The following is a 22,700-nucleotide window of genomic DNA, read 5'->3' as shown; positions in this document are numbered from 1 at the left end:
TAATTGATCTAGTGTTTGAGGCCAATATTTGTCCAGCACTCGGGAATAACTCACAAATTCTAGTCATAGAATTAAATAAATAAACTCACCATCAGTTATGTTTGTTAAAAAAGATTTATAGTGGCTCACTTAACTTTTTTTTTGTTGTTGTTGTTTTTACATCTTTAAAGCTAATGTGTATTATCAGTTCCGCATTACGTTTAATGTGTCAAATTAAGTGTTGTTGTAGCAGTTAGCATTGCCAGCTCACAGCAATCCCCGGTTCAATCCTAAGCTCAGGGAACAGACTGTGTGTTTCTGTGCATGTTCTCTACATGCTGTGTGGGTTCTCTAGTTTTCTCCCAACTCCCAAAAACATGATGATAGATATATTGGCTATGCTAAATTGCCTTTAAGTGTGAACGACTGTGTGAGTGTGTGTGTATGGTGGCCTGCGTGGGACTGGTGTCCCATCCGGGATGAATTCTCCCGCCGGATCCATTGGCTCCGGATCCATTGTGATGCTGACCAAGATAAAGTGGTTAATAAAGATGATGAATGGATGTAGATAATATAAGGGATATAATAATAATATAATATAATAATATAATTAAAGGCAAGAAGGCGTACTTCAAAGATTAACTTGTATAATCTTACTGGCCAAAAGGGAAAAAAAACTCCCAATTCTTATTTTCATAAGTTTTTGACATCAGCTTGATCGATATTTGACATTTTCATACCTACAAACGGCGTGACAGGAAGAGTTTAGCCAAAAATGAAATTCTCAAAATCATCCAAATGTAGTCAGTCAGCCAAAACATTTTTTATGTCTGACGTTTGCTTCTTTAATTTTTGCACTACAGTTCTGAGGCTAATGTAGATAACAAGTAATGGAAACTTGTAGCCTCAAGCTTACCATCCCGCAAACTGCATGCATAATCTGCAAATGACAGACCCCTTCAAAAGACAGATTGGATCAGTAATACCATTTGTATATAAACACTTTGATAAAATAGCAGAATAAGCCAGTATTTAAAAAAAAAAATCAAGTATGCAAATCAACTGGAACAATATTATCATCTGAATCACTTCCAACCTACAATTCTGGGGTAAAGGAAACCATTTTTGGCCAAACTGTTCCTTTCAGCATCTCAGCATGTGTAAAAAGCTGCTTTCGCTGATACTGCAGAAGTAAAATTACTAAATAAAAAAGGGCTCTAACCGCAACCAGATTGCCTGAAGGCTCGTCGGCATAGAGAAATGTAACAGATCCCTCAGTTGTAAACTGCATTTTCACACATGAAATGTGCGAGCTTTTAGCGACAAATCAGCCTGTTTAGCCCATTACAGTGTGAGAGTGAGTTTCATTACACATGGCTCATTATCCATCACCACCGTGCCCTTTCAGATGGCTGTGTGCGGGCGTTTTCGCTGTATGTGTAACATGAAATTTACTTCTAAAGACTCTGAAGAATTCATTTAATGGTTTTTTTTTCCTTCTGTTCTTTCTCTGTATTGGTCCACTGAGATTTACGACAAGGACTCAACCTGATCTCTATCTGCTGCTTTTTTGTATCATGGGTGTGATGACCATAGGCCAAAATGTCCACATATTTTCCCATCCTGAGAAAAGAACAGAAAAGCCAATTACTGAAAACTTTCACTGGAACTCTCACTGGACTTTTAATGCTACTCTAAGGGCAGCTGTTAAATTCCACCAATAAACACTTTTCCGAAATCTTCACTCAAATCAAAGCACCAGATCAGGACGTTATCCCTCCCCGCCAGCAGAGGTCACATTCTACCATGACCTTTGACCCCAATTTCCTGTTCATTTCCTCATTTCATGTACTGTATAAGCTCAGTTTTCATGTATTGATACTGTCAATAACACCTTCCTGAGTATAGATCCTAAACCTTCTCCTGAGTCCAGTGTATTATACATATACGTATTTCTAAATTAAACTGTAAATCTGTACATTTTGTCCTTTCAGAGACTACTTTTTTCCGAGACAAGAATTTGTGGTTAGGCGCAGCTAAGTTACCAGAAATAATTTTTAACTGTATTATTCCAGTGTTATAAAGTTACACTTTATATAAAACTATATAAAAACCATTCTATTTTTTTAAGCCTTATACAATCACACATTTTAGACCATTCATTAATAAAATTTAACAACTGCCCTTAGACTTCTGTTACAAGCACAATCTGAGTAAAAAAAATTTTTTGTTGAAATTCTTGTTCACGGTCATCACACATGTTATAGAGGCAATGGATAGAGATGAGTTTGAAAAGCTCCGGAGTATTCCTTTAATGGAGAGGTGTAATTTGAAATGAATGGTAGCTCAGTAGTAGTGAGGTTCAGATAATATAGAATTACTGTTATGGACATGTTATATACTGAATGAATTAAATGTATATTAACCAAAAAGCTGATCTTGCAAACAGAGGCATGAATAACAAATTGGAAAAGTGAACAATGCTATATATATATATATATATATATATATATATATATATATATATATATATATATATATATATATATATATATATAAGCTTCAACAGCTAAAAAGGCCAATACGAAATGAGAAATCACAAAGTTTTCACAGTAAAGCTTAATAAATAGACAAGAATAAACTAAAGCAGGTGTCCAGGTTCTACAGCTCACTCAGTCTTTCATTTCTTCTACATTTAGAGCGCTTTTTTGCTTTGGAATAACATCGCTCTGGAACGCCGTCCTGTCCATCTTAATATGCAAAAATCCAAAGACAAAAATTGCCACAATAAAAAATTGTTCTTCATTTGTTAAAGAAAGTATTGTAGGCATGTCTGTCCTCAGGCTCAATGCGATGGCACATCTGTGGCTCCCGTGGCGGCTCGGCGCTGCTGTAGCTCAGCTCGGAGCAAAGCGTTCTCGTTCTTCAGTTCTTCCACCTGAAACCAGCAGGTTTAAATTACGTCAGAAGTCATTTTAATCCAGAAAACTGCTGATGTTTGCAGCTAGAGCTCCTGAACACTGCCTGTTCCCTCCTGCTAATAAAATACTAGCTCATCATGCTCAGTGTTATGCTAGCAGCAAGCTAGTAAACGGTTGCATAGTTCACCACACAGTGTTAAGCTTAACAATACAGATATCTGAGGTTAGCCGACATTTTCTTCATCATACATTACAGTTTTTCAGGCAATCCTTCTGTACATAGCTTGGTTAGCGCAGTTAGCACATCTTTATGCTAGCATATCGGCCCCGCATATATTCCTCTCCCTATGAGAGCCTATGGCATTATGATTTTGATGATTTCTCCCCTGACACATAGTTTTTCTACAAGTGTGACATTTACTGATTAATTTCACCTCAGGTGTCAGTGACAAACTGATCATAAACACTAAAGTAGCATGACTAGCATTGACACGTGAAAAAATGAGTATATTACAGTTAGGCCAAGAATAATTACACTAACGAAAGTCATTAACATAAGTAATAATTTGTGTTTACTTTTTATATATTTCCTTTGAAACCAATGTACATTTTCCCCCCAAAAAGAAGAGAATGAATAAGCTCCATCTAAATGACTATTACTAAGGAATGCCTATGGAGTGTGAAAAGTGGCAGTACAACCTTAATTTAAAACATACAAATCTGACTTTTATGCCTTTATTTGAATTTATAGGTGCATTTTTGTAGTTGAATTAGATAAAATTCCATGGTCTGGAAATTGTGTCCAAGTTTTCAAATTAATTTTATAACAATGAAAGGCATAACGGTCCCTGGAGGACTAATGGTTAGTCGGCCAGGGAACCAACCCCAGTACACGACAGTGCGCTCTCAGTGCCGGTCCCAAGCCCGGATAAAAATCGGGGAGGGTTGCGTCAGGAAGGGCATCCGGCATAAAAACTGTGCCAAATCAAATATGTGGACCAGTGATCCATTGTGGCGACTCCTAACGGGAGCCGAAAGAACAACAACAACAACGAAAGGCATAAAAATTCAGATTTGTACATTTTAAAATTCAGATTGTAGTGGCACATTTCTCATTCTATAAAGGATTTGGCAAAAAAAAAATCTAATTCACACATTTTTTATGGATGCTTAAAAGCAGTTAATCAACTAAGACAATGTCAAATATTTACTTCTTTAGTATGACGCTAACATTTGCGAAAAGTAATAGCCAAAAACTTTCTGGCAAAATATCGGCCTCAAAGCGCATCCAGCTTTTACATAGCAACACCCGGACTTGTGATTTAATGTAATCTATAAACATGAACATGTACAGATTGCGACTTCACAGTGTGTCTAAACAGTGAAACGTTACGCGGCAGCCATCTTGGACAACCACGTTTCCTTTTTATGATTAGAGCAGAAGCATGGGTGAGTTTTTATGATCATTTGGACGTGCATTTATTGAAATGTAGTAATCTCTAGTGCAAAACTAAAGCAGCAAATGCCAGAACGCAAACATCTTGGCAGAATTACATTTAAGGGTAAACAAAAATCGGTGTCAATTAAAATTTTCACTGAACTATTGCTTTAAAAAGGAGTTGGAAAAGCTGCATACTCCAACTTCCCAGATGGCATTTTTAATCCCTGGATGTTTTTTGGACTGGCGTGACCTCATTACTCTGGTCGCAATGCAACTATAAACAACTGTAAAAATACGTGATGCAATGAGATGATGTTCAGTGAAGTAGTGTAATTATCACAGACCTAGAAGAGATCCACCCTCATGAGATTAATTATACTACCTAACTCTTCACGCACTCTTTGCTCTATTTCTGGATATTGCTCATTATGTCTTGTGTAGTGCTTGATTATTTTGCTTCCTTTAAGTATTTCTTCCTCAAAATGTCATGATCTTGGCGAGGCAGATTTTTTGGCAGGGCTGAGCTCGTGGCAGGCGGGCTTACCTGCTGTCTGAGGATCTCATTGTCCATCTGGACTCTCTTCACTTCATGGAGACTCTCGTGGAGTCGGCGGTTGCTCTGCCGCAGCTCCTGGATGTAATCGCAGGCCTTGGACAGGATGCCTCCTTTACTCTGAGACAGAGAGAGAGTAAATATGAACTAAAAGCTATTAGTAATTATTTAACTTATAGCACATGATTTTACACTCTACTGATAAATTGCTGAAGGCATGTCCAATTTAAAATTTATTCTAGACATTTCTCTAAACAGTAAAATTGAACAGAATAGTTCGGTTATAGCCAGTTATAGGAAAATAATCAACAACAGTGGTGCGATGTAGCCAAACACAAAGCTTGGCCCAACAACCAAAATTGATTATTTTCCAATAACACCAAAGCCTGAAGTAATTTTACACCAACTGGAACTTTTATTACTTATTGAAAAACATCATACATTTTAGCCATTTCTAGTTACATTTATTGTTGTGGAACATCTCCGAAGACAAGTTAGTTCCTGTTATCATTTATATTAATTATCTATAATCTATATTATTATATATATAGCAGCTATAAACAGTCGTTCCCTCACTTCTTGAAGTTAATAGTCAAAAAAGAAGCTTCTCACATTACAAAGGAACCAGAATGGACAAACCTTCTGTCCTGAAGACTTTCCCTTACTGCAAAACTTAAAGATACAGCTTTACCTCTGACTGATACAAAGCTCTGACACTGGAGACTCCTTCCAAAAGTGTTAACACTGAATAAACACCTCCTTACATTTATCTATACCATATCAAAGATTATACATTGTATTTTGTTAAATAACAACAATAATAATTTTTTTATTATTAGACTTGGATTATGTGGAGAGTAACTGTAAATTAGCTGTTACTATAGAAACAATAATTTATTGGAAAGAGTGCGTTCATACAGTATATTCACCTGTGATTTGCCTTGTAGATAGAACTACAGTCAGAGCTGCTGTTATAGAAAATCAATCAAAGTTGAGAATTCACTAAAGCCAATAAAATTTGAGAATTCAACAGTGCTATGGTATAAAGAAAAAACAAATACACCATTTTTTTTTAAATTACCTCAAAAATAGTTAATAACCCAGACACATTAACTGACCGATATTTGTCTCCTTTTTTTTTTTTTTTTTTTTTTTTAAATTACTGGAGCTATGATGCTAATATGCTAATGTTGCTAACAATCAAAGGAGGTCTATCTCACCCAAATAATTTTCTTAAAATACATACCAAAATCTTTATATACTTGCTCCAAATGATATTGTTTAGCTACCATTTTTTTAAATACGCCATCTTCAAAGAAAATGGAAAATTTTAGACTTATCCACCTAAATGTCAGGAGGCTATGCAGTGTGAATTTCAAGCAATGTTCCTCTTCAAATGTGCTAAGGCAATAATGATTACAGTTTTACGACACGGCCGCCCCCATACAGTCACATTGTTCTGCTACACAATGTTCATGTCTTTGGATGATACAGTGAGTCACACTGTGTCCTAAACCGCATCAGCAACTCTGTGTGACGTCAATGAAGAACTGGATGCAGTTCAAGACAGATATTTACTGAAAAGACACTGGGGTGAGACAGATTTCCCTTACATGTTAGCTAAATTCCTGCATAATGGTATTGTACTGGTTCAGAGATCAAGCTGTCAGAATGACAGGAATGACAGACGCTCCTCACCGCTCCAGTTTTAGTGCAGTCCATGCTGCAATCTGGGATGATTTTAGACAGCGTCACGATCCAGTTGTTGATCTTATCTCTCCTCCGTCGCTCCACTGCATATTGCAAAATTCAAAACAGCTGTAAGAATGAACTGGCACTGCGTTTCAGCATAGCTTTACAAATCCTTCATCGATTTTCCTTTATGGTTAAGTGTGTATAATGTAGACTGTCAGCTGTCAACTGTACCATTGCTTGTCGCTGGAGTGGTAGCTTTAGCTTGAAAGTGTACACTGGGTACCATTAAAGATTTACTCTAAAAGGTAATTATGATCCTTTTTTTTTTAACCTTAAATCTTCATTAAAGGTACACAATATCCATATTTCGAGGTGAAATACACATAGTAAACGGTACAAAAGATAAGAGTACCACCCCAGTGCCAAGGTACCCATTTTCCTCAAAGTGTAGGTCATTCAGGTGACTTGTAGCATGAACAGGAAGCTTTTTATTTTTTTCTTTTTCAGTCAGAACACGTTTGACCTTGAGAGCAATGTAGTTGAAGTGTTTTTGTGACAAATTATTTGATCCATTTCCTTTGAGCTTTGTGCAAAGTCATATCAGCTGGCTAACTAGCAATGAAATCATTGGAGTAAATATATACTTAAAACTCAAATTCAGACTCGTGATATTGAAACTGTCAATTTCCCAATATCCAACCAGTAATTTCAGAAAATATCTGTAATATTCTCAGTGGGCTTGGGGGTGTTTGGGGGGAGGGAAAAAAAAAAAACAATAGACACAAGTTAACTGGACTAATTCTAGGTGATGTCAGACCACCAGCATTATCCACAGATTGCACAGAGCATCCAGGGCATTAACACAAATTGTCATGTTTTTCTTTTGTAACATCGCATTCGGGGTGTGAATTTTCATTGTGATAAATGGCAGCAATTGTGCAAAATGGGCCCCAAAAATGGTTTTAAAATTGGTGCAATCCATTGAGAAGAAAGCAAAGAGGCCTGGAAAGACCCATACTCTCGATGAGTAGATAGACATTATTAGAGAGTGGGACCAGGTGAGCTGTACTTGGTACACATTTTCCCCACTGAAAAATAATAGTAAATTAGCTTCCAGTAATCCGGAATCCTGTAGATACAGTTTCCAAGAAAGGATTATGTTCATAGTGGGGATTTGGATGTATTGATTTAATTGATCTTCAACTTCATGTTCACTGGTTTGTGAAGTCTACATGTTCTTACAATCCCTGAAAGCGACAAGGGTTAATCCAGAAAAAAAATCATTTGAGCTTCACTGAACTATTAAAATACCATTAAAGGAATACTCCAGGGCTGTTCAACATGAATGCTATCTACTGCATCTGTAGTGCATTTTCAATTACCACAGAAAAATTTCAACACTTTTTTTCTGTACAAAGGAAACAGAAAACTCATTTACTCCAAATTCAATTATGACAGATGTCTAAGGGCAGTTGTTAAATTCAGTCAAGTTGTATGGCAGTATTCAACTGAAACTTCTGGATAAGCAACTAACAGGGTTGAATGACAGCTGATATCTTTTAATGCTTAGCCATTAGTGATTAGTTTATGACTATAAGACAGTTTGAACTGGTTATGTTTTTTTCGCAGTGGCGATTCATGGTACCACTTTTGACTAGCACCATGGACTCTTAATGTGTACTTCTTTGTTCACTTGTCTTTAAATATTCTGTTTTTGTCATCAATTTTTTTAAACAATCCACGTCATCAGTTCGCTAATTAGATCAGAGACAGAAAACAAAAACCTATGAAAGTTTTTAAATGCTCCCCTTTTCTGAATTAAAGTCTCTAGCCCTGTAGCTAGTCTCTGGTGAGCTGGCTTCAGCTAAATAATTTACATAAATGCATGTGATTGGATAAATCACAAGAAAGGATCAGCTACAGAAGCTGCGTTGATTCATGTTTAGAAAATTAGAATCACTGAAATACAGCTAACATTTTCGGCTTGGTTCAGTTTGCTGAAATGCTTTGTCCGTTGATGACGCTTGGTGTATATCATACATATATACACATTATATTATATTTGTCATTAAGCATTATTGAGCATAACTCAAATTATTGAGCATAACTTTGTGGTGTGCTTTTGCACCACAAAACCAGATTTCCTTATTTTTGTAGTGCATTAGTATTGGAAAGATGGATAAAGCTCAATTGAAATAGCTTTGGTGAGACCTGTTTATCTCATCCTAAGACATTAATGTGTCCAAATTCTTGTCTGTGGTAATCATCTATACACTGGCGTATAGATTAGGTTGAACAACCCAGGACTATTCCTTTAAGATGGCGACATGAATTCAACAAGAATGCGGTAAACAGTACTGGAATGCAGTGTTTTGCTAAAAGAAAAAAAAAAAAAAACACACACACACAAAATATTCTGGTCAATCCATACCACTCTCTAGTGGTGGACTCATGGTATTGCTAAATGAGACTTCAAGAGCAATTTTAACCCCTGATGCTTTTAGATTGGACCCATATTTGGTGGAATGCTCCAAAAACAATAACCATGTATATTTGCAGCATTAAAAAAACAGTAAATCCACACACACACTCTCACCTTCGTTGTGTTGCGCCCTCCTGCGTTCGTCTCTCGGCGTGCGCAGCCCTTCCATCTTCCTGCAGAAATGACATGAGAAGATGACAAAAACTTAGCCGTGACCTTTTCTTCATCCAAATGCACACAGTAGCACGTTTATACTGAAGGAAAGAAACGCAAAAGCCCTGAGCTGTTCACCCCGATTCACAAACTGGCGTGCACAGCTTGGTGCTTATCGAGGGCTTTAGAAAAGCCCACCATCCGCTTCAGGGCCAACAGGGGTGTCAACTTTAAAGCACCGGTGGATATGAGGGGTTTATGAGACATCAGAGGGAATGATCCATATGCAGACCAGCATGGCAGCCTTGACAACAGCTTCACATCCAAACGAGTGAAAATATCTGGTTGCCCTTTCGTGTCAGCGGAATCGTCCTGTAATAAACTGCAGTGCCTGAGGCTTGGATTCTCTCTAATGACACGAGTGTTCTCGGCATGCAATCTTCTCTCAGATACGCTTTAATTAAATCGAGGTGAGGACAAGAACAAGGACGAGGTGCCAGAGTAAAGGGGACGATCTTCACTTTTACAGCGACCTGGACAAAAACACTTCAATATCAGAGAGGCTTTGGGTTTTGAAAGGTAAAGGGCAGGGAGAATGTATGACAGTGTGTCAGACAGTAAGTCTAGTGTAGTTTTATCAGCGAGAGAAGGGGAAATCCAAACCTGAGACAAATGCAAAAGTGTTAATACCAAGCTACAAGTGGGAAACGAGAAAGGAAATGATGGTAAATGTCACCTAAAATCATATTTTCATATCAAACACAGCACCTATTCTCTATCTTCCTCTTAAATGGAAAGCTAGATCCCTTATATATAAATGCACGTTGCTAGCTTTTTTTTCTGAATAAACAAAAGTTCTGCAGCTCCTTATTTGGGGCACACTTAAAAACATTACTCTAGCATAATGCCAAACAAACGTTTTCAAACACACTGTATTAATGTTTTTGGTTAAACTTCAAGTTGGGTTGTAGTTCAATACTCTAGAATTAGAAAACCTGAATAAGAAATGAATAAACGTGAACTGAGAAATATTTGAGACTTAATTTTATCGAAAAAAAATCTTAGACGTAGAACGCAACGTTATCGTTTCTATAGTAACAACTTACACTCGTATGGCCAACGCTGAACATAGAAGTCTAATAATAAATATATAAAAAAGTGTGTCATTTTGACAAAGAGAAACGAAATGAAATAATCATTGATATCGTTGAGTTTTCTGTAAGGAGACATTTTTATAAGATTTATGTAAGGAGTCTCCAGTGTCAGCGTTTTGTAACATTCAGACATACATCCTTTCCACCAAGGAGTGTTCCACAACAATAAATCTAACTTCAGACATATAATATTTTGTGTATGTGTATGTGTTGTACTTTAATAAATAAAAAATTGTAATCAGTGGCAAATTGCTGTGGTATAAAAGGAAGAAAACACTTGATTAGATGATACAGTAATTCCACTTTGCGTCAGCTTGTGTTGTGTTTTATTCCATACATAACACAGACTGCTGTGCAGAGGTATTTGATTCTTACTTGCTGAACACAGTAGAGATGATAACTTACAGCACATACTGAGTCAATATCAGGATTTATACATTAAGAGATGACAAGCAGCGTAGATGTGTTAGTATCTGAATAAAATACATGCAGACTGTAAAACATTATAGAACTGCGTGGTGTGCAAACAAGACGTTCAGGTACAGGTATGAGGATTTCATATCTGAGCAGAGACAAAGTGATTTGACTCTAAATAATGTATTCTGCAATAACAAGAATCATTTGAGTGGAACTTTCTTCAAAATTTGTTTCTAATTGATGAAATAAAGACAGCTGGTGGTAATGGAGTCAGACCCTTCTGTAAAGCTCACTCAGTTTTCTGATGAAAATTAGAGAGTTTTTTATGTTGAATTGATTTATCAGGTGTTACGAGGGTTTAAACCTTCAGGCTGCAATGTGTGATAAGCTTTCCAGTGTACGGAGTGACAGCAGGTGTGTAGACGTTTTCACTGAGGCGATAATTAGCTATCACGCATCATACGTTAAATATAACTGGTCCTTTATTCATTACTGTGTTTTGTATAGAAACGTGGAAGAAGAGACATCCACTGTGGCTGTTTATTTAAATATATAAAACCATTCTGTCTTCATATTTCAGATTTGTTACAGTTTAGTACTATAGTTGTGCAAAAGTTTGCACACCCAAGAAATGGAATGCAATTTATACCAACAAGATATTCAGTGTGCTCCTTCATGACCACAAATAATAAAAATAAACAGTGTATTTCCCTTTCTGCATGTCATATAGATCTCTTTTTTATATAATAAAAATATGCCCACACTTTAATAACAAAAATATGCCCACTTTTCTTTTAACCGATCAGATATAGAGCCCAAGATGGTTAATAAATTTTGTTAAGTTCTTGTATTACTTTTATATTTACCATATAGTGTTTCGTCTTTTATGTTTAATCTGCTTGTAATCATTCTTAATTGTCAATGAATTCTAAAATATACGTACATTTTTGCAAATAGATGTAAACAAATCATTTAAAAAACAGCTTTTTTTTTAAAACATAACTCACATCATACAACTTAGCAGAAGAACCAGCATTATTTCAGAAAGGTCAGCTGAAATATTGTGGTGATTTAATTGCCACTGTGTCTTGAACTTGGTCCAATACTTTTTCAGTACTCAGTTAAAAGAAATGATATTTAAAAAAAAAGTTTAATCAGATGTTAACATTAACATTAACATTAAGGCAATAGGTTAAATACTTTTAGACTCTAACAGGTCTCACAGGCCCTTATTGGCTTTTGTATATCGATATCAGGATTTTTGGCTGAAGTGCCAAAAATCTTAACTAACCCCCACTTTGTAGGTTCCCTCAAGTACAAACAATATGAATAATTTACATCGACATGAATAATTTTGACTTGCATCTGTCTCTGGTCTTTAAGTATTTATCCTTCAATAAAGAATTGTAGAAAAATCAATTGAAGAGCCGTAAACGAAACCGCATCCGAACACAAAACAGCAGAACGCCAGCATTAACATTTAACATTTCATTATCAAATCTATATTTAATACCTGGATAGAAAGGTTACCCAGGCAGGAAAACTCACAAACCTACCAAATGTCACTCCAGACAAGCTGCTAACCGGATTCGATTTTCTCTCTCTCTTTCTCTACCACACCAAATCTGTTATGGCTGATTGTGATCACATGATCTAGCCACAACTACAACAAGAATTCCTTCTTCAAGTGTTTCTTTCAGTTCACTGTATATGTGCAGTAAAGAAACACAATACAACAAAGAGCAAATGTGAAAAAATCTATGAAAAGAAAGTTTGACTGCATTGTTGGCAGATATCTCCTGCTACTCAGTCCAGACTGTTCTGTCGTGTTGGGTAAAACGCTTTGAATTGCATTTAGGAGTTGAAAACTTGTTGCTCCAAATTCCAGCTGAATATAAAGTACACACAGTATTCGAGTTATAGAGATAATTATTTGGCTACCTCTATTATTTTGGACACAAGTAAATAGAGTGCGGGTGATCAAAGTCAGGTGTAAGTAAGGAATTAAAAACACATGGGGCATGCAGTTAAAGGAAAATAATCAACAGCAGGGTGCGATGCAGTGTCATGGTGCGATGCGGCTTGACGTACAGTAAAGCAGAGCTACTATTACAACCCCAACATTGTTTATTTTCCAATCACAGCACATCCTGAAGTGTTTCATTCCTCTTTGCCAACACTAACATTTTTTATGTATTAAAGAAAGACACGTCAAACTTTACATCCATCTGAAGTTACAATAAACACTGTGGAATGTATAGGAGACAAGTTAGTTCCTGTTATCACTTCCATTATAGCAGCTATAAACAGTCTTTCCTTCATCAACCTCTCTTCTCTTCAAGTTAATAAGTCAAAAAAATTCAGCTTGTCACGTTACCTCCGGCATCCTGAAGACTTTCCCGGGGTGGAAGAACGTTCTGTGACGAATTACTGACACTGGAGACTCCTTTCCACAAAAAAAACTTATCAACATCTTCAAGTAGCCTACACATTGTTTTAAATGAAAATTTAACTCATTCAAGAGTTTCCATATCTGTATATCAGGTGCCTAACCACCGCAGTGACATCATCATCATCAGTGACATCACACATGTACGCGTTTACCCAAGCTAGGATCCGGTCCTAGTCAAAGAGGAAGATCTAGTGTGGCCTGAACGAGCTGCCTAAACAACGATCTCACTGTGGTTTTCTTTTTATTAATTAAATCAGGTCTCTGCTGCTGGCTTCCACATGACAGGTTAATTAAAGAGGACTAGTTCTTTGTTTATTAATTCAATCGGCTTGTGAGTTTATTCTGGTGAACAACTGTTGGCAGTCAGGGACACTGGGGAAACTAAAATGCTATAGTGATTCAGTTCATTCAAAAGTGGAACTGACACATTAAACAAGGTTAGACTGTTTAGATTTTATAAACGGAGAACAATCGGCAAATATTGTTTAAGCTGTGTGTATGTTGGGTGTATGTTTTATATCCATCCAGTATACTTGATTGAACGGCAAATTCACACACAGTTTAGTTCACAAACTAGGTGAATTAAACACCTTTTTCTGAGACCCACCGACCCGTGAAAATGAGTGTCAAAACTCAGCAGCAAAGAAAGAAATCCACAAGCCAAAAAAGTTAAGGAGAATTAGAGGATACTAATATTGAAGTAAATTCTGGGCTAATGATAGCAGAGGCTCATCACTGACTATACTGAGGAACCTATGATTTGTATTTGCACCATGTTTTCTAATAGATTTTAATGTTTAACATTGTGCTTGTATTTTTGTTTAATACTTTTGCCACAAAATCAGCTCTATCTGTCATTCTCATTAATAGATTTCTTCCACATGTTCATAACAAGCATGCTCATAATATGAACTTTTACTACTGTACATATGTAGTCATTCTGTCGCAGGGTTTGGTAGAGGCGAGTGATGTATACAAACAGGTAAAAAGACTGCTATCGTTAGCGTCCCTGTGTGCCAGATACTCACGCTGCATATGGATGAGTGCGGGGAGCTATGGTACGTGGTGCGCCAGGCTGAAGAACCTCCGGCGTGCTCATCACGTAGAACTGACCTGAGAGAGAGAGAGAGAGAGAGAGAGCAATGATTACGTCAGAACCAAGTCATCTACTTCATCAGGGTGCCAATATATATATATATATATGTGAATTCATTTTGTAACCAAAATTAAAAAGCACCAAAATATCATTTTTGTACCCAGAGCAGTGTATACGATAATATTACATATTGCACAAGTTTACATACCATTAGACCTAAATGAAGAAAATTAGTAAGGAATAAAACACTCGGGGTGCGCTGTTATAGGAAAATAATCACTAAATGGTTGGTGTGATTAAGTGGAGTTACTTGTACCACCCCATTGCTCATTATTTTTCTATAACATCAAGCGTTTTGTTCTTCTTATACCACACTAATTTACCAACGGTCACAATTTTTATTTGTTAAAGAATGACATCATTTTTTTTAATCTGTTTATAGTTACATTTAATGTTAAGGTAGTTCCTGTTATCACTTACATTATGACAGTCATATAGTTATAACAGTCGCTCCCTCTTTTTTTCTTGCTCTTGAAGTTAAAATTACACCTTTACCTCTGACTGTTACAAAGCAGTGACACTGGAGACTCCTTCCATTTCAACAATTATACACATTTTTAAATCAGTTTAAATGGAACATGCCTGAGAATCAGCCGTTACTACAGAAACATTAACGTATTAGAAAGCGAATTCATATAAACCTGCGATCTGCCTCGACCAATCAGAATTGAGAATTCAACAGCACTGTGGTATAAATAAATGACATGGCGTATGTTAGGTTTTCAAAAGTTCTTTCATTACCACAAATACATAATTAATAGCAAAACTATTCTTCAGAGAAAGATCATTGGGGGGAAAAAGCAGAGCTGTGAGTCTGAAGCCAAAAAATGTATTCAAAAAGTGCTGTTTGGTGCTTTTTTAGGTTCAGGACCGCCAACAAGATTAAAGTACTTTGCAAGCTGTGTAAGAGCAAGCTCGTATATCATTCCACTATTTCTAATTTAAGGACCAACGTGCAGTCTGTTCAACCCAAAGAGAGTTCTCGAGGGCGCAGCTTTAAAACTGCCTCTGTTGGCATCCTCACATCCAGATATAAAACACAGGAGTTACCGTAGCAATGTAAGAAGAAATCACAAAAAAAAAAAAAGAAACACTAAGGGGCATATTCAAAGTTGGCAACTTAAAAGAAACTCCAGCCTGAAACACAGTAAATATGTTTGTATGGTTTGTGATGTGTTTAGTGATGGATTTTTCCTTTAAGGCTCCATTAAAAGTTAAGTCAAAGTTCTCTGCTTTCAGACTCAGTATTGTTTTGATTGCAAAAGCCTACAGCTGGTTTTCACACTGAACTTCTTGTCCCTGTATTTTCTGTAATTTCTCTTGGTATAAGTGTACACACCGTCCATCTCACCTGCTGTGTGAGAGCGTGTAGGTTCGGCCGGATGAGCTGAAACTCCAGCGGCTGTTGCGTCACTTACAGCAGCTGGTGGGATGTAGGAGAAGCGTGCCTCACCTCCGATCGTCTCTGCTGCAGGACTGCCTCCATTACTGAAGGGACTCTGGATCAAAGCCTAATGTTCACACACACAATGCTTTTACTACTAAACCTACTGAGCTGACATGCACAAAGCAGCCGCATGTCACAGAGCTGTTGTTTATTGTAACCACATGTAGTGTAACCAGATCTGCTGAATCAGCAATGTTTCTGCTAGAGATACAGGCATCTGGTCAGTTACGATATATAAAGTCATTACTCATTATCCCTGATGAGTCATTTTTACTATCATTAAGTACTGAGTAATAGCTCTGATTCTGAATTTCTGTCTGTCAGTCACAGTGAAAAAAGTGTGGACTCTAGATATATCTTTGAGAAGGTGTGGCATATAGATCTGTCCTTGAAAGAGGAATGACTTCTGGATCTGTCAGTCCCAATAAAAGAGGCGTGCCCTCTGGATCTGTCAGTCACAGTTAAAGAAGTGAGGCCTCGGGATTTGTCATTAAAACAGACGTGGCCTCCTGATCTGTTATTGAAAGAGGCAAGGCCTCTGGATCTGTTATTGAAAGAGGCATGGCCTCTGGATCTGTCAGTCCTAGTGAAAGATCAATGGCCTTTAAATCTGTCAGTCCCAGTGAAGAGGTGTGGCCTCTGGACCTGCTATTGAAAGTGGTGTGGCCTCTGGATCTGTCAGTCCTATTCTGGACCTGTTAGTCCCTGTGAAAGAGCCGTTGGTTGGTGTTAGTTGATTCTGTACCTGTTGTGCTCCAGTAAATGAAGCAGAAGAGACCACGCCCACTGCCCCACCCACCAGCGGCTTGTTAGTCAACTGAACAACCTGATAGGTTACCTGAGAAAAAGGTAGACATGTATTACCTCACTTATAAAGACAACTAAAGAACTCTAATGTTACACACTTAACTGTATGCACTAAACACTTTACTAACACTCTTCAGATACATAACAAGCACTTATGATGACTAAACTTGAACCATTCCACACATTTCCACTGCGAACCGGTTCTCCGGAAACCAGTTCTCAGGAAAAAAAAAAGGGCTCATCTTAACTGGGAGAGTGAGTGTGCAATGTGATGCTCGCTCTACCATTTAATGATGGTCTTAGTGCTGAAACTCAGCTCAGTTCAGTTCCAGCATGACAATGCTGTTGGTCTGGAACCAAGTACAAGTGATGTTCTGGGTTTGGTGTGGCCTCATCTTGTCACCATGACAAGCTGTTAAAATATGTGTGGAGTAAGCAAAATGGGATTTTTATGAAAATTACTGTTTATCATGAATTGAGAGTTAAAAAAAAAAACTTTTTACTGGCAAATGTAATGGACTAAATGGGAGCTACATAATCAACATAAAAGGTAAAAGCTATTTTTAAAAAAGGTACTGATGATGAAAGATTTGACCTTTGGATGGTAAAATATGCTTTCCAAACTTTCAGTAAGTGTCTTATTAAATTCATATTGTGCATCAGGAATAATAAAGTTATATATGTTTTTAAAAATTTAAGACCATCTGGAAAAGCAGATGACTTCCATCTTCCCATCAACAACATCTTTAATGGTAGGAATGCACCATTCATCAAGAAAGCCAACAATTACCAAAGATGTTTACCATTAACAAGCCTCTCCTGAGAGCAAAACCATGCGTGGTCTCTCAGCACTGTCAGCAGTCATGCTTTAACTATGCTGATAGTGGCGTGTGAGCTAATTTAATCCACGGCTCGATAACAGCACTAGCTGTTCACTCTGAAGAATAAGTATTTGTAAGTGTCCTACATGAGCATCTCTCCTTCCCTAACCTCCCCCTCTCCGTCCTATCATGTGACTTTCTTACTGACTGACATGTGACCTGGGCTCAGTTCCAGTCCCAGTGAGGAAACACAGTCACATGACCGCCTGCAATAGCTGCAACAGTGACTGCATCCTATTCTTCAACATCTATTCGGCTTACAGCACTCGTTCTTAACGCATCATATGAGCTTTATTATTTTTTTATTAGTTAGATTTATGAAGAATTTATACAGGGGACTGAGAGAGACTCTGTAGCACGAGAATGTTTAGAGATATTGTGGCATAAATGAGCACTAATTTGTACCAAAAGCAAAATCAATCCTCTAATAAACGCTAGTTGTCGAAATGGTGGTTTCTTCTTTAGTGTTTGCCCTAAATGTGAGCGCATTTTTGTCTGCGATATTTTCTAACAAAACACAGTACCTCTAGTTTGCAATGTGATTATAAGCCTGACCTCGATAATCACAAAATCTAGCATATTTATCCATCCATCCATTTTCTGTACCACTTATCCTACACAGGAGCCAGAACCTATCCCAGGAAACTCGGGGCACAAGGCAGGGGACACCCTGGACGGGGTGCCAGTCCGTCACAGGGCACACTCACACACACACACACACACCACAGACAATTTAGAGATGCCAATCAGCCTACAAATTCCAGGACTGGGGAGGAAACCGAAGTACCGCCAAAGCATGGGAGAACATCTGGCATATTATAACTAACATAAATTCCTTAAACTTCATGTAGTTTATTAATCAGTCTCTTAATGTATGAAATGTATAATTTAAAACAAGTGTCTCGTGATTACTCTGTGCAAGCTGCCTTTCATTTCTTAGCTTCATTACCCTCTAGAGCAAAACTAATGCTGGACACGCACCCTGTCTTTGCTGATTGATTGCCTTTGAGGTAATTGGAGACCCAAAGTGCACCTTTAAGAAAAAAACAGCCCACCTGCGTGCCACTGCTGTCGTGGAGAAACTGATACTGGACGCTCCGGTCAGTGAAAGCTGAAGTGTGAGGAAATGCAGCTGCTTCACCTCCTCTCGAAGCGTCTGTATCAGAAGGATATGATGAGTAATTTGGGTCAGATTGGAAAAAATTGTGAGTTTAAATCCCATGACTGCCAGGGGATAACGCCTGAGTGGGATTTTATTTCATTTTACTACTTAAAATGCCATTTTCAAAAACACCTTGCGAAATGCTCTTTAGTATAATAAGAGGGAGTAATGAGCAATAGTATTATATTAGATATACAACAAATTATATTTGGCACAAAACATTTACAAAAGTGACAAAAAGGAATTCACCCCCCTAGATATTTAAGTTTTTAATATAATCTTGGAAGCTAAGCCATTTACATCTTATGATTTCAGCTTCTGATTTTGTATTAAGTTATTCGTTCAGCTTCTAACACTTTTACTATTATTTTTCATCTTGTTATTTACGGCGGTCACGTATTCCTATATCCAAGATCTTTTCTTCAACACCTTTTTTACAATTCATCCACTGAAAATGCAGCGTTCAATCTTCTATACTGTTCTTTATACAACAAAAGTCACTAGCCTTAATAAAAATGTAACAATAAAATAAATTTTTAATAAAATGGAAAATAAAACTCTGCATGCATTTTGTACCAGTGTCTATCATATTCCTATTTGTTTAATCTGTTAACTGCACTGAAATGTAAGCCGTTTAGCTACTGCCTCGTCTTTTAAAATCACCTTGATTTCTTATTAAATAAACTATTTGTTCTATTTATTCATAATATTTTTTCTATTATTCTGTAATCCAGCTTATATATTACAGATGGTGTTGTTATTCCTAACCACACCCTTGCCACTTGCTTTAAAGCTGATGTACATATTATGCTGCATATATATCTATCTTATAAGAACCTAATACATGCATAAAAACAGTAATTGCCATAAAAAAAACAGTTTTATTAGGATTATTATAGGAGTTCTTCATACCTTCAGTTATCTCTGATATGTCCTTTTCTTGTTTCGTTTGCCTGAAAACCATTGAGACAATAAAAATATCACTATAACAGGAAATATTATACTGTTAAACTGTAAACATGAGTTTTCAACATTAAATATCTTTATAATAGTTTCAATAGTTTTATAAAATTTATGACAAATACATCTAACAAAAATATAACAGGTTATGACAAATATGTGATATATGTTATATATGACAAATATAACAGGTTAAACATGTTACGTGAATAAATGACATGCATAAACACTTCCATGATCATTTACATATTATTTACAGACACGTTTTAACTATTTTTTTAAGAAATTGTACCTATAAAATGTCTTCTCTTAAACTGTAGTAGTAAAAAAATCTAAACTCAACAGTAAAATTATTAATTTGAAATTTTAAAGAACAACTTTGACAAAGGCATTAAGCTCCGCCCACTTTATAATGTCATGTTTATGTGTCATTATGATACTCATATCATTTTCCTCCATAAACCTTATAAACCACACTAAGCAGAGTGGAAACACATTAAACAACATTAGTGTCTTTTTAAATTGTTTTACTCAAAACTATTTTTGTACGTTGTACACCTGCACTCATGAAAAGTTAGATATTACTCGTTCACTCTTTGGGAGAAATTTCTCAAAATGTTGATTATTGCTGGATTTCTTTTACAATTTTATACTGAAAATGACACTGAATATTTTTTGGATTTATAACTGTGCAGTATTTTTTCGTTAAACAATAAAGAAATGATTTTCCAGCAGTATTTGCTGTAAAAGTCTCTCATTAAGAGAGTTCTCACTGTGAAAGGGAAATCTGAATTGTACCTTCATACCTACAACATCAGAAGACTAGATATTGCTTTTATTAAGTATGCAAATGTATGTAAATTTAATTAGAGCAAGACAATTTGCATACATAATTACTTTTATACTTTGAAACAAAAGTTATAAAATGAAAAAAAAACTGTATGAATTTCAGAAATGGACTAGCAAAGAGTGATTGTAACATAATAATAATAATAATAATAATAATAATAATAATAATAACCCTATTCACCTGTAGTGTCTCGCCTATAAACTACAAACTCACCATATATTTTTTGTGCATTAATTATTGAAAAAAACCCTTTATTTTATAAGAAGCAGGTGTCTCTGTGGTGCACTGAAGCTTTACCTCCTCTCAGGCTCCAGACTCTGCTGCTGCAGCACATCCATCTGCCTTCAACTTCAGAAAGCGTTATTATGGAAATATTGATCACGGGAACAAACACTCAGGTCATGTGAGAGTCCAGAGACACACACAGACCCACGCAGGAGCTGAGGATGTGTTCCAATTCACTTCCTGTTGCACATTTAGTGCACTACATAGCGCCCAGAAACCGTTATTTGGACGCTCGTGTTCGTGTCCCAATGCAGGAAGTGAAGCGCTGTTTGGATTCAGCCTGCGTCCTACGTCACGCATGAGCGCGTAAGAAAAAAAAAATGGTGCGCATGCGCGCTGTGTAACTTAACTTCTCTTTCCCTTTTCTTCCATAGTTTCTTTTCTTTTCCGAAGTCTGAATTCAGAATTTATATAAAAACATCTCAGCTGAGAGTTCCTGTAGACAATATTCTTAAAAAAGTGTATTTTTATTTTTTAAGTCTATTTAAGTCTATTTGTCTGTGTAATGTGTTTTATGAGAAACTGATCAGTAAGGAACTTGTTGCTTCACCTGTTTAAATAAACAAAACAAAAGCAAAGATTGAAAAATGTTACCCCTCTTGTCCATCAAATTAAATTTTTATAGCATGTAAACAGAGTCTTAATGTTATAGACTATATGGCCAAAAGTTTGTGCACCCCTGACCATCACACCCATATGTGGTTCTTCCCTAAACCGCCACAAAGATGGAAGCACACAATTGTATAGAATGTCTATGTATGCTGTAGCATTACAGTTTCCCTTCACTGGAACTAAGAGGCCCAAACCTGTTCCAGCATGACAATGCCCCTGTGCACAAAGCGAGCTCCATGAAGACATGGTGTGTGAAGGTTGGACTGGAAGAACTCGAGTGTCCTACACTCGAGCCCTGACCTCAACCCCACTGAACACCTTTGGGATGAACTGGAACTGGAGCCTCCTCGCTCGACATCACTGTCTCACCTCACTAATGCTCTTGTGACAGAATGAACACAAATCCCCACAGCCACACTCCAAAATCTACTGGAAAGACTTCGCAGAAGAGTGGACGTATTATAAGTGTAAAGGGGGAATAAATCTGGAATGGGATGTTCAAAAAGCACATATGAATGTGATGGTCAGGTGTCCACATACTTTTGGTGATCCTTTGAACATTCTCTGAACCCTTAAACCAGTGGTTCTCAAAGCAGAGAACCCCCAGGGGTCCATGAAGCATGATTTCTTTAAAATTTAGTTACAGTGGTGGAAATGATTATCCACAGTTATCAAAGAAAGTATATTGATAGTTGAGTTTTTATTAGTCTATTTGACTTGTGAGTTGAATTGAATGGGTTTCATCAAAACTTCAATAACTCACAAACAAGTAGAATATAAATAATGTCAACTCAGATCTCATGTGTTCTGTCAGTGAAAAGTTCAGGAATAAAAAGCTATATGGCCCTAATAAATAGATAAAATGTTATTGTGAACATTTAAATAATGTTCATATAAATAAATCTGTAATCAGGGAGTTTATGGAATTTATTTTATAGTTAAAGGAGGCCCTGGATACAAAAGGCTTGAGAACGCCCGTCTTAAACAAACCAGTTACTATACACAACATTTCCCTGATGTTAGCATTTGGTTCCCCTTTAGTTATTTTTCTGGGAACCATTTCATAACGTTGTGGAACATTAGGGAAACATTGAGTGTTTATTGGATAGCACTACATTATAAAAAGTGAGTACACTAATAATCATTGCCTAGTCTTTATTTTGTGAACGTTTTATTCATCCCAATTATACAGTTAATAATGTTTCTTTTATTACAGCATAGAAATCCATCTAGTAACCTTTAACCTAGATAGCAGACACGGAACTCGAATCAGATCTTGTTTCTGTCCGAACT

At 36.7% G+C, this 22,700-nt stretch overlaps 1 protein-coding gene across 3 annotated transcripts; it reads right to left on the bottom strand.

Annotated features, from left to right (window-relative positions):
* Positions 1-1,629: 1,629 nt before the first annotated feature.
* Positions 1,630-21,061, bottom strand: LOC113532613 (upstream stimulatory factor 2). Of its 3 annotated transcripts, none has more exons than XM_053228155.1 (10): positions 20,808-21,061; positions 19,613-19,653; positions 18,594-18,694; positions 16,596-16,688; positions 15,743-15,914; positions 14,276-14,360; positions 9,186-9,244; positions 6,593-6,687; positions 4,886-5,014; positions 1,630-2,917 (listed from the first exon to the last, which is right to left on the bottom strand). In XM_053228155.1, the coding sequence occupies exons 1-10, from the start codon at positions 20,846-20,848 to the stop codon at positions 2,825-2,827; spliced, it is 909 nt and encodes a 302-aa protein (XP_053084130.1). In that variant the 5' UTR covers positions 20,849-21,061; the 3' UTR covers positions 1,630-2,824. The 3 variants fall into 3 exon arrangements, with proteins under 3 accessions (XP_053084130.1, XP_026779854.1, XP_053084131.1); XM_026924053.3 differs by having other exon boundaries at positions 15,755-15,914; positions 20,808-21,059; XM_053228156.1 differs by lacking the exon at positions 16,596-16,688.
* Between the last annotated feature and the right edge of the window lie 1,639 nt (positions 21,062-22,700).

Source organism: Pangasianodon hypophthalmus, chromosome 22, assembly GCF_027358585.1.
Source record: "Pangasianodon hypophthalmus isolate fPanHyp1 chromosome 22, fPanHyp1.pri, whole genome shotgun sequence".
Taxonomy (NCBI): Eukaryota; Metazoa; Chordata; class Actinopteri; order Siluriformes; family Pangasiidae; genus Pangasianodon; species Pangasianodon hypophthalmus.
This window is presented reverse-complemented; position numbering and strand designations above follow the sequence as displayed.

Excerpts from the sequence above, each read along its gene's own strand:
- LOC113532613 (XM_053228155.1), bottom strand. The coding sequence starts at position 20,848 with ATGGATGTGCTGCAGCAGCAGAGTCTGGAGCCTGAGAGGAG. Across the intron at positions 19,654-20,807 it reads AGTCTGGAGCCTGAGAGGAG|GCAAACGAAACAAGAAAAGG; the intron begins GTAAAGCTTCAG and ends AATGGTTTTCAG. Across the intron at positions 6,688-9,185 it reads GAGGGCGCAACACAACGAAG|TGGAGCGACGGAGGAGAGAT; the intron begins GTGAGAGTGTGT and ends TGCAATATGCAG.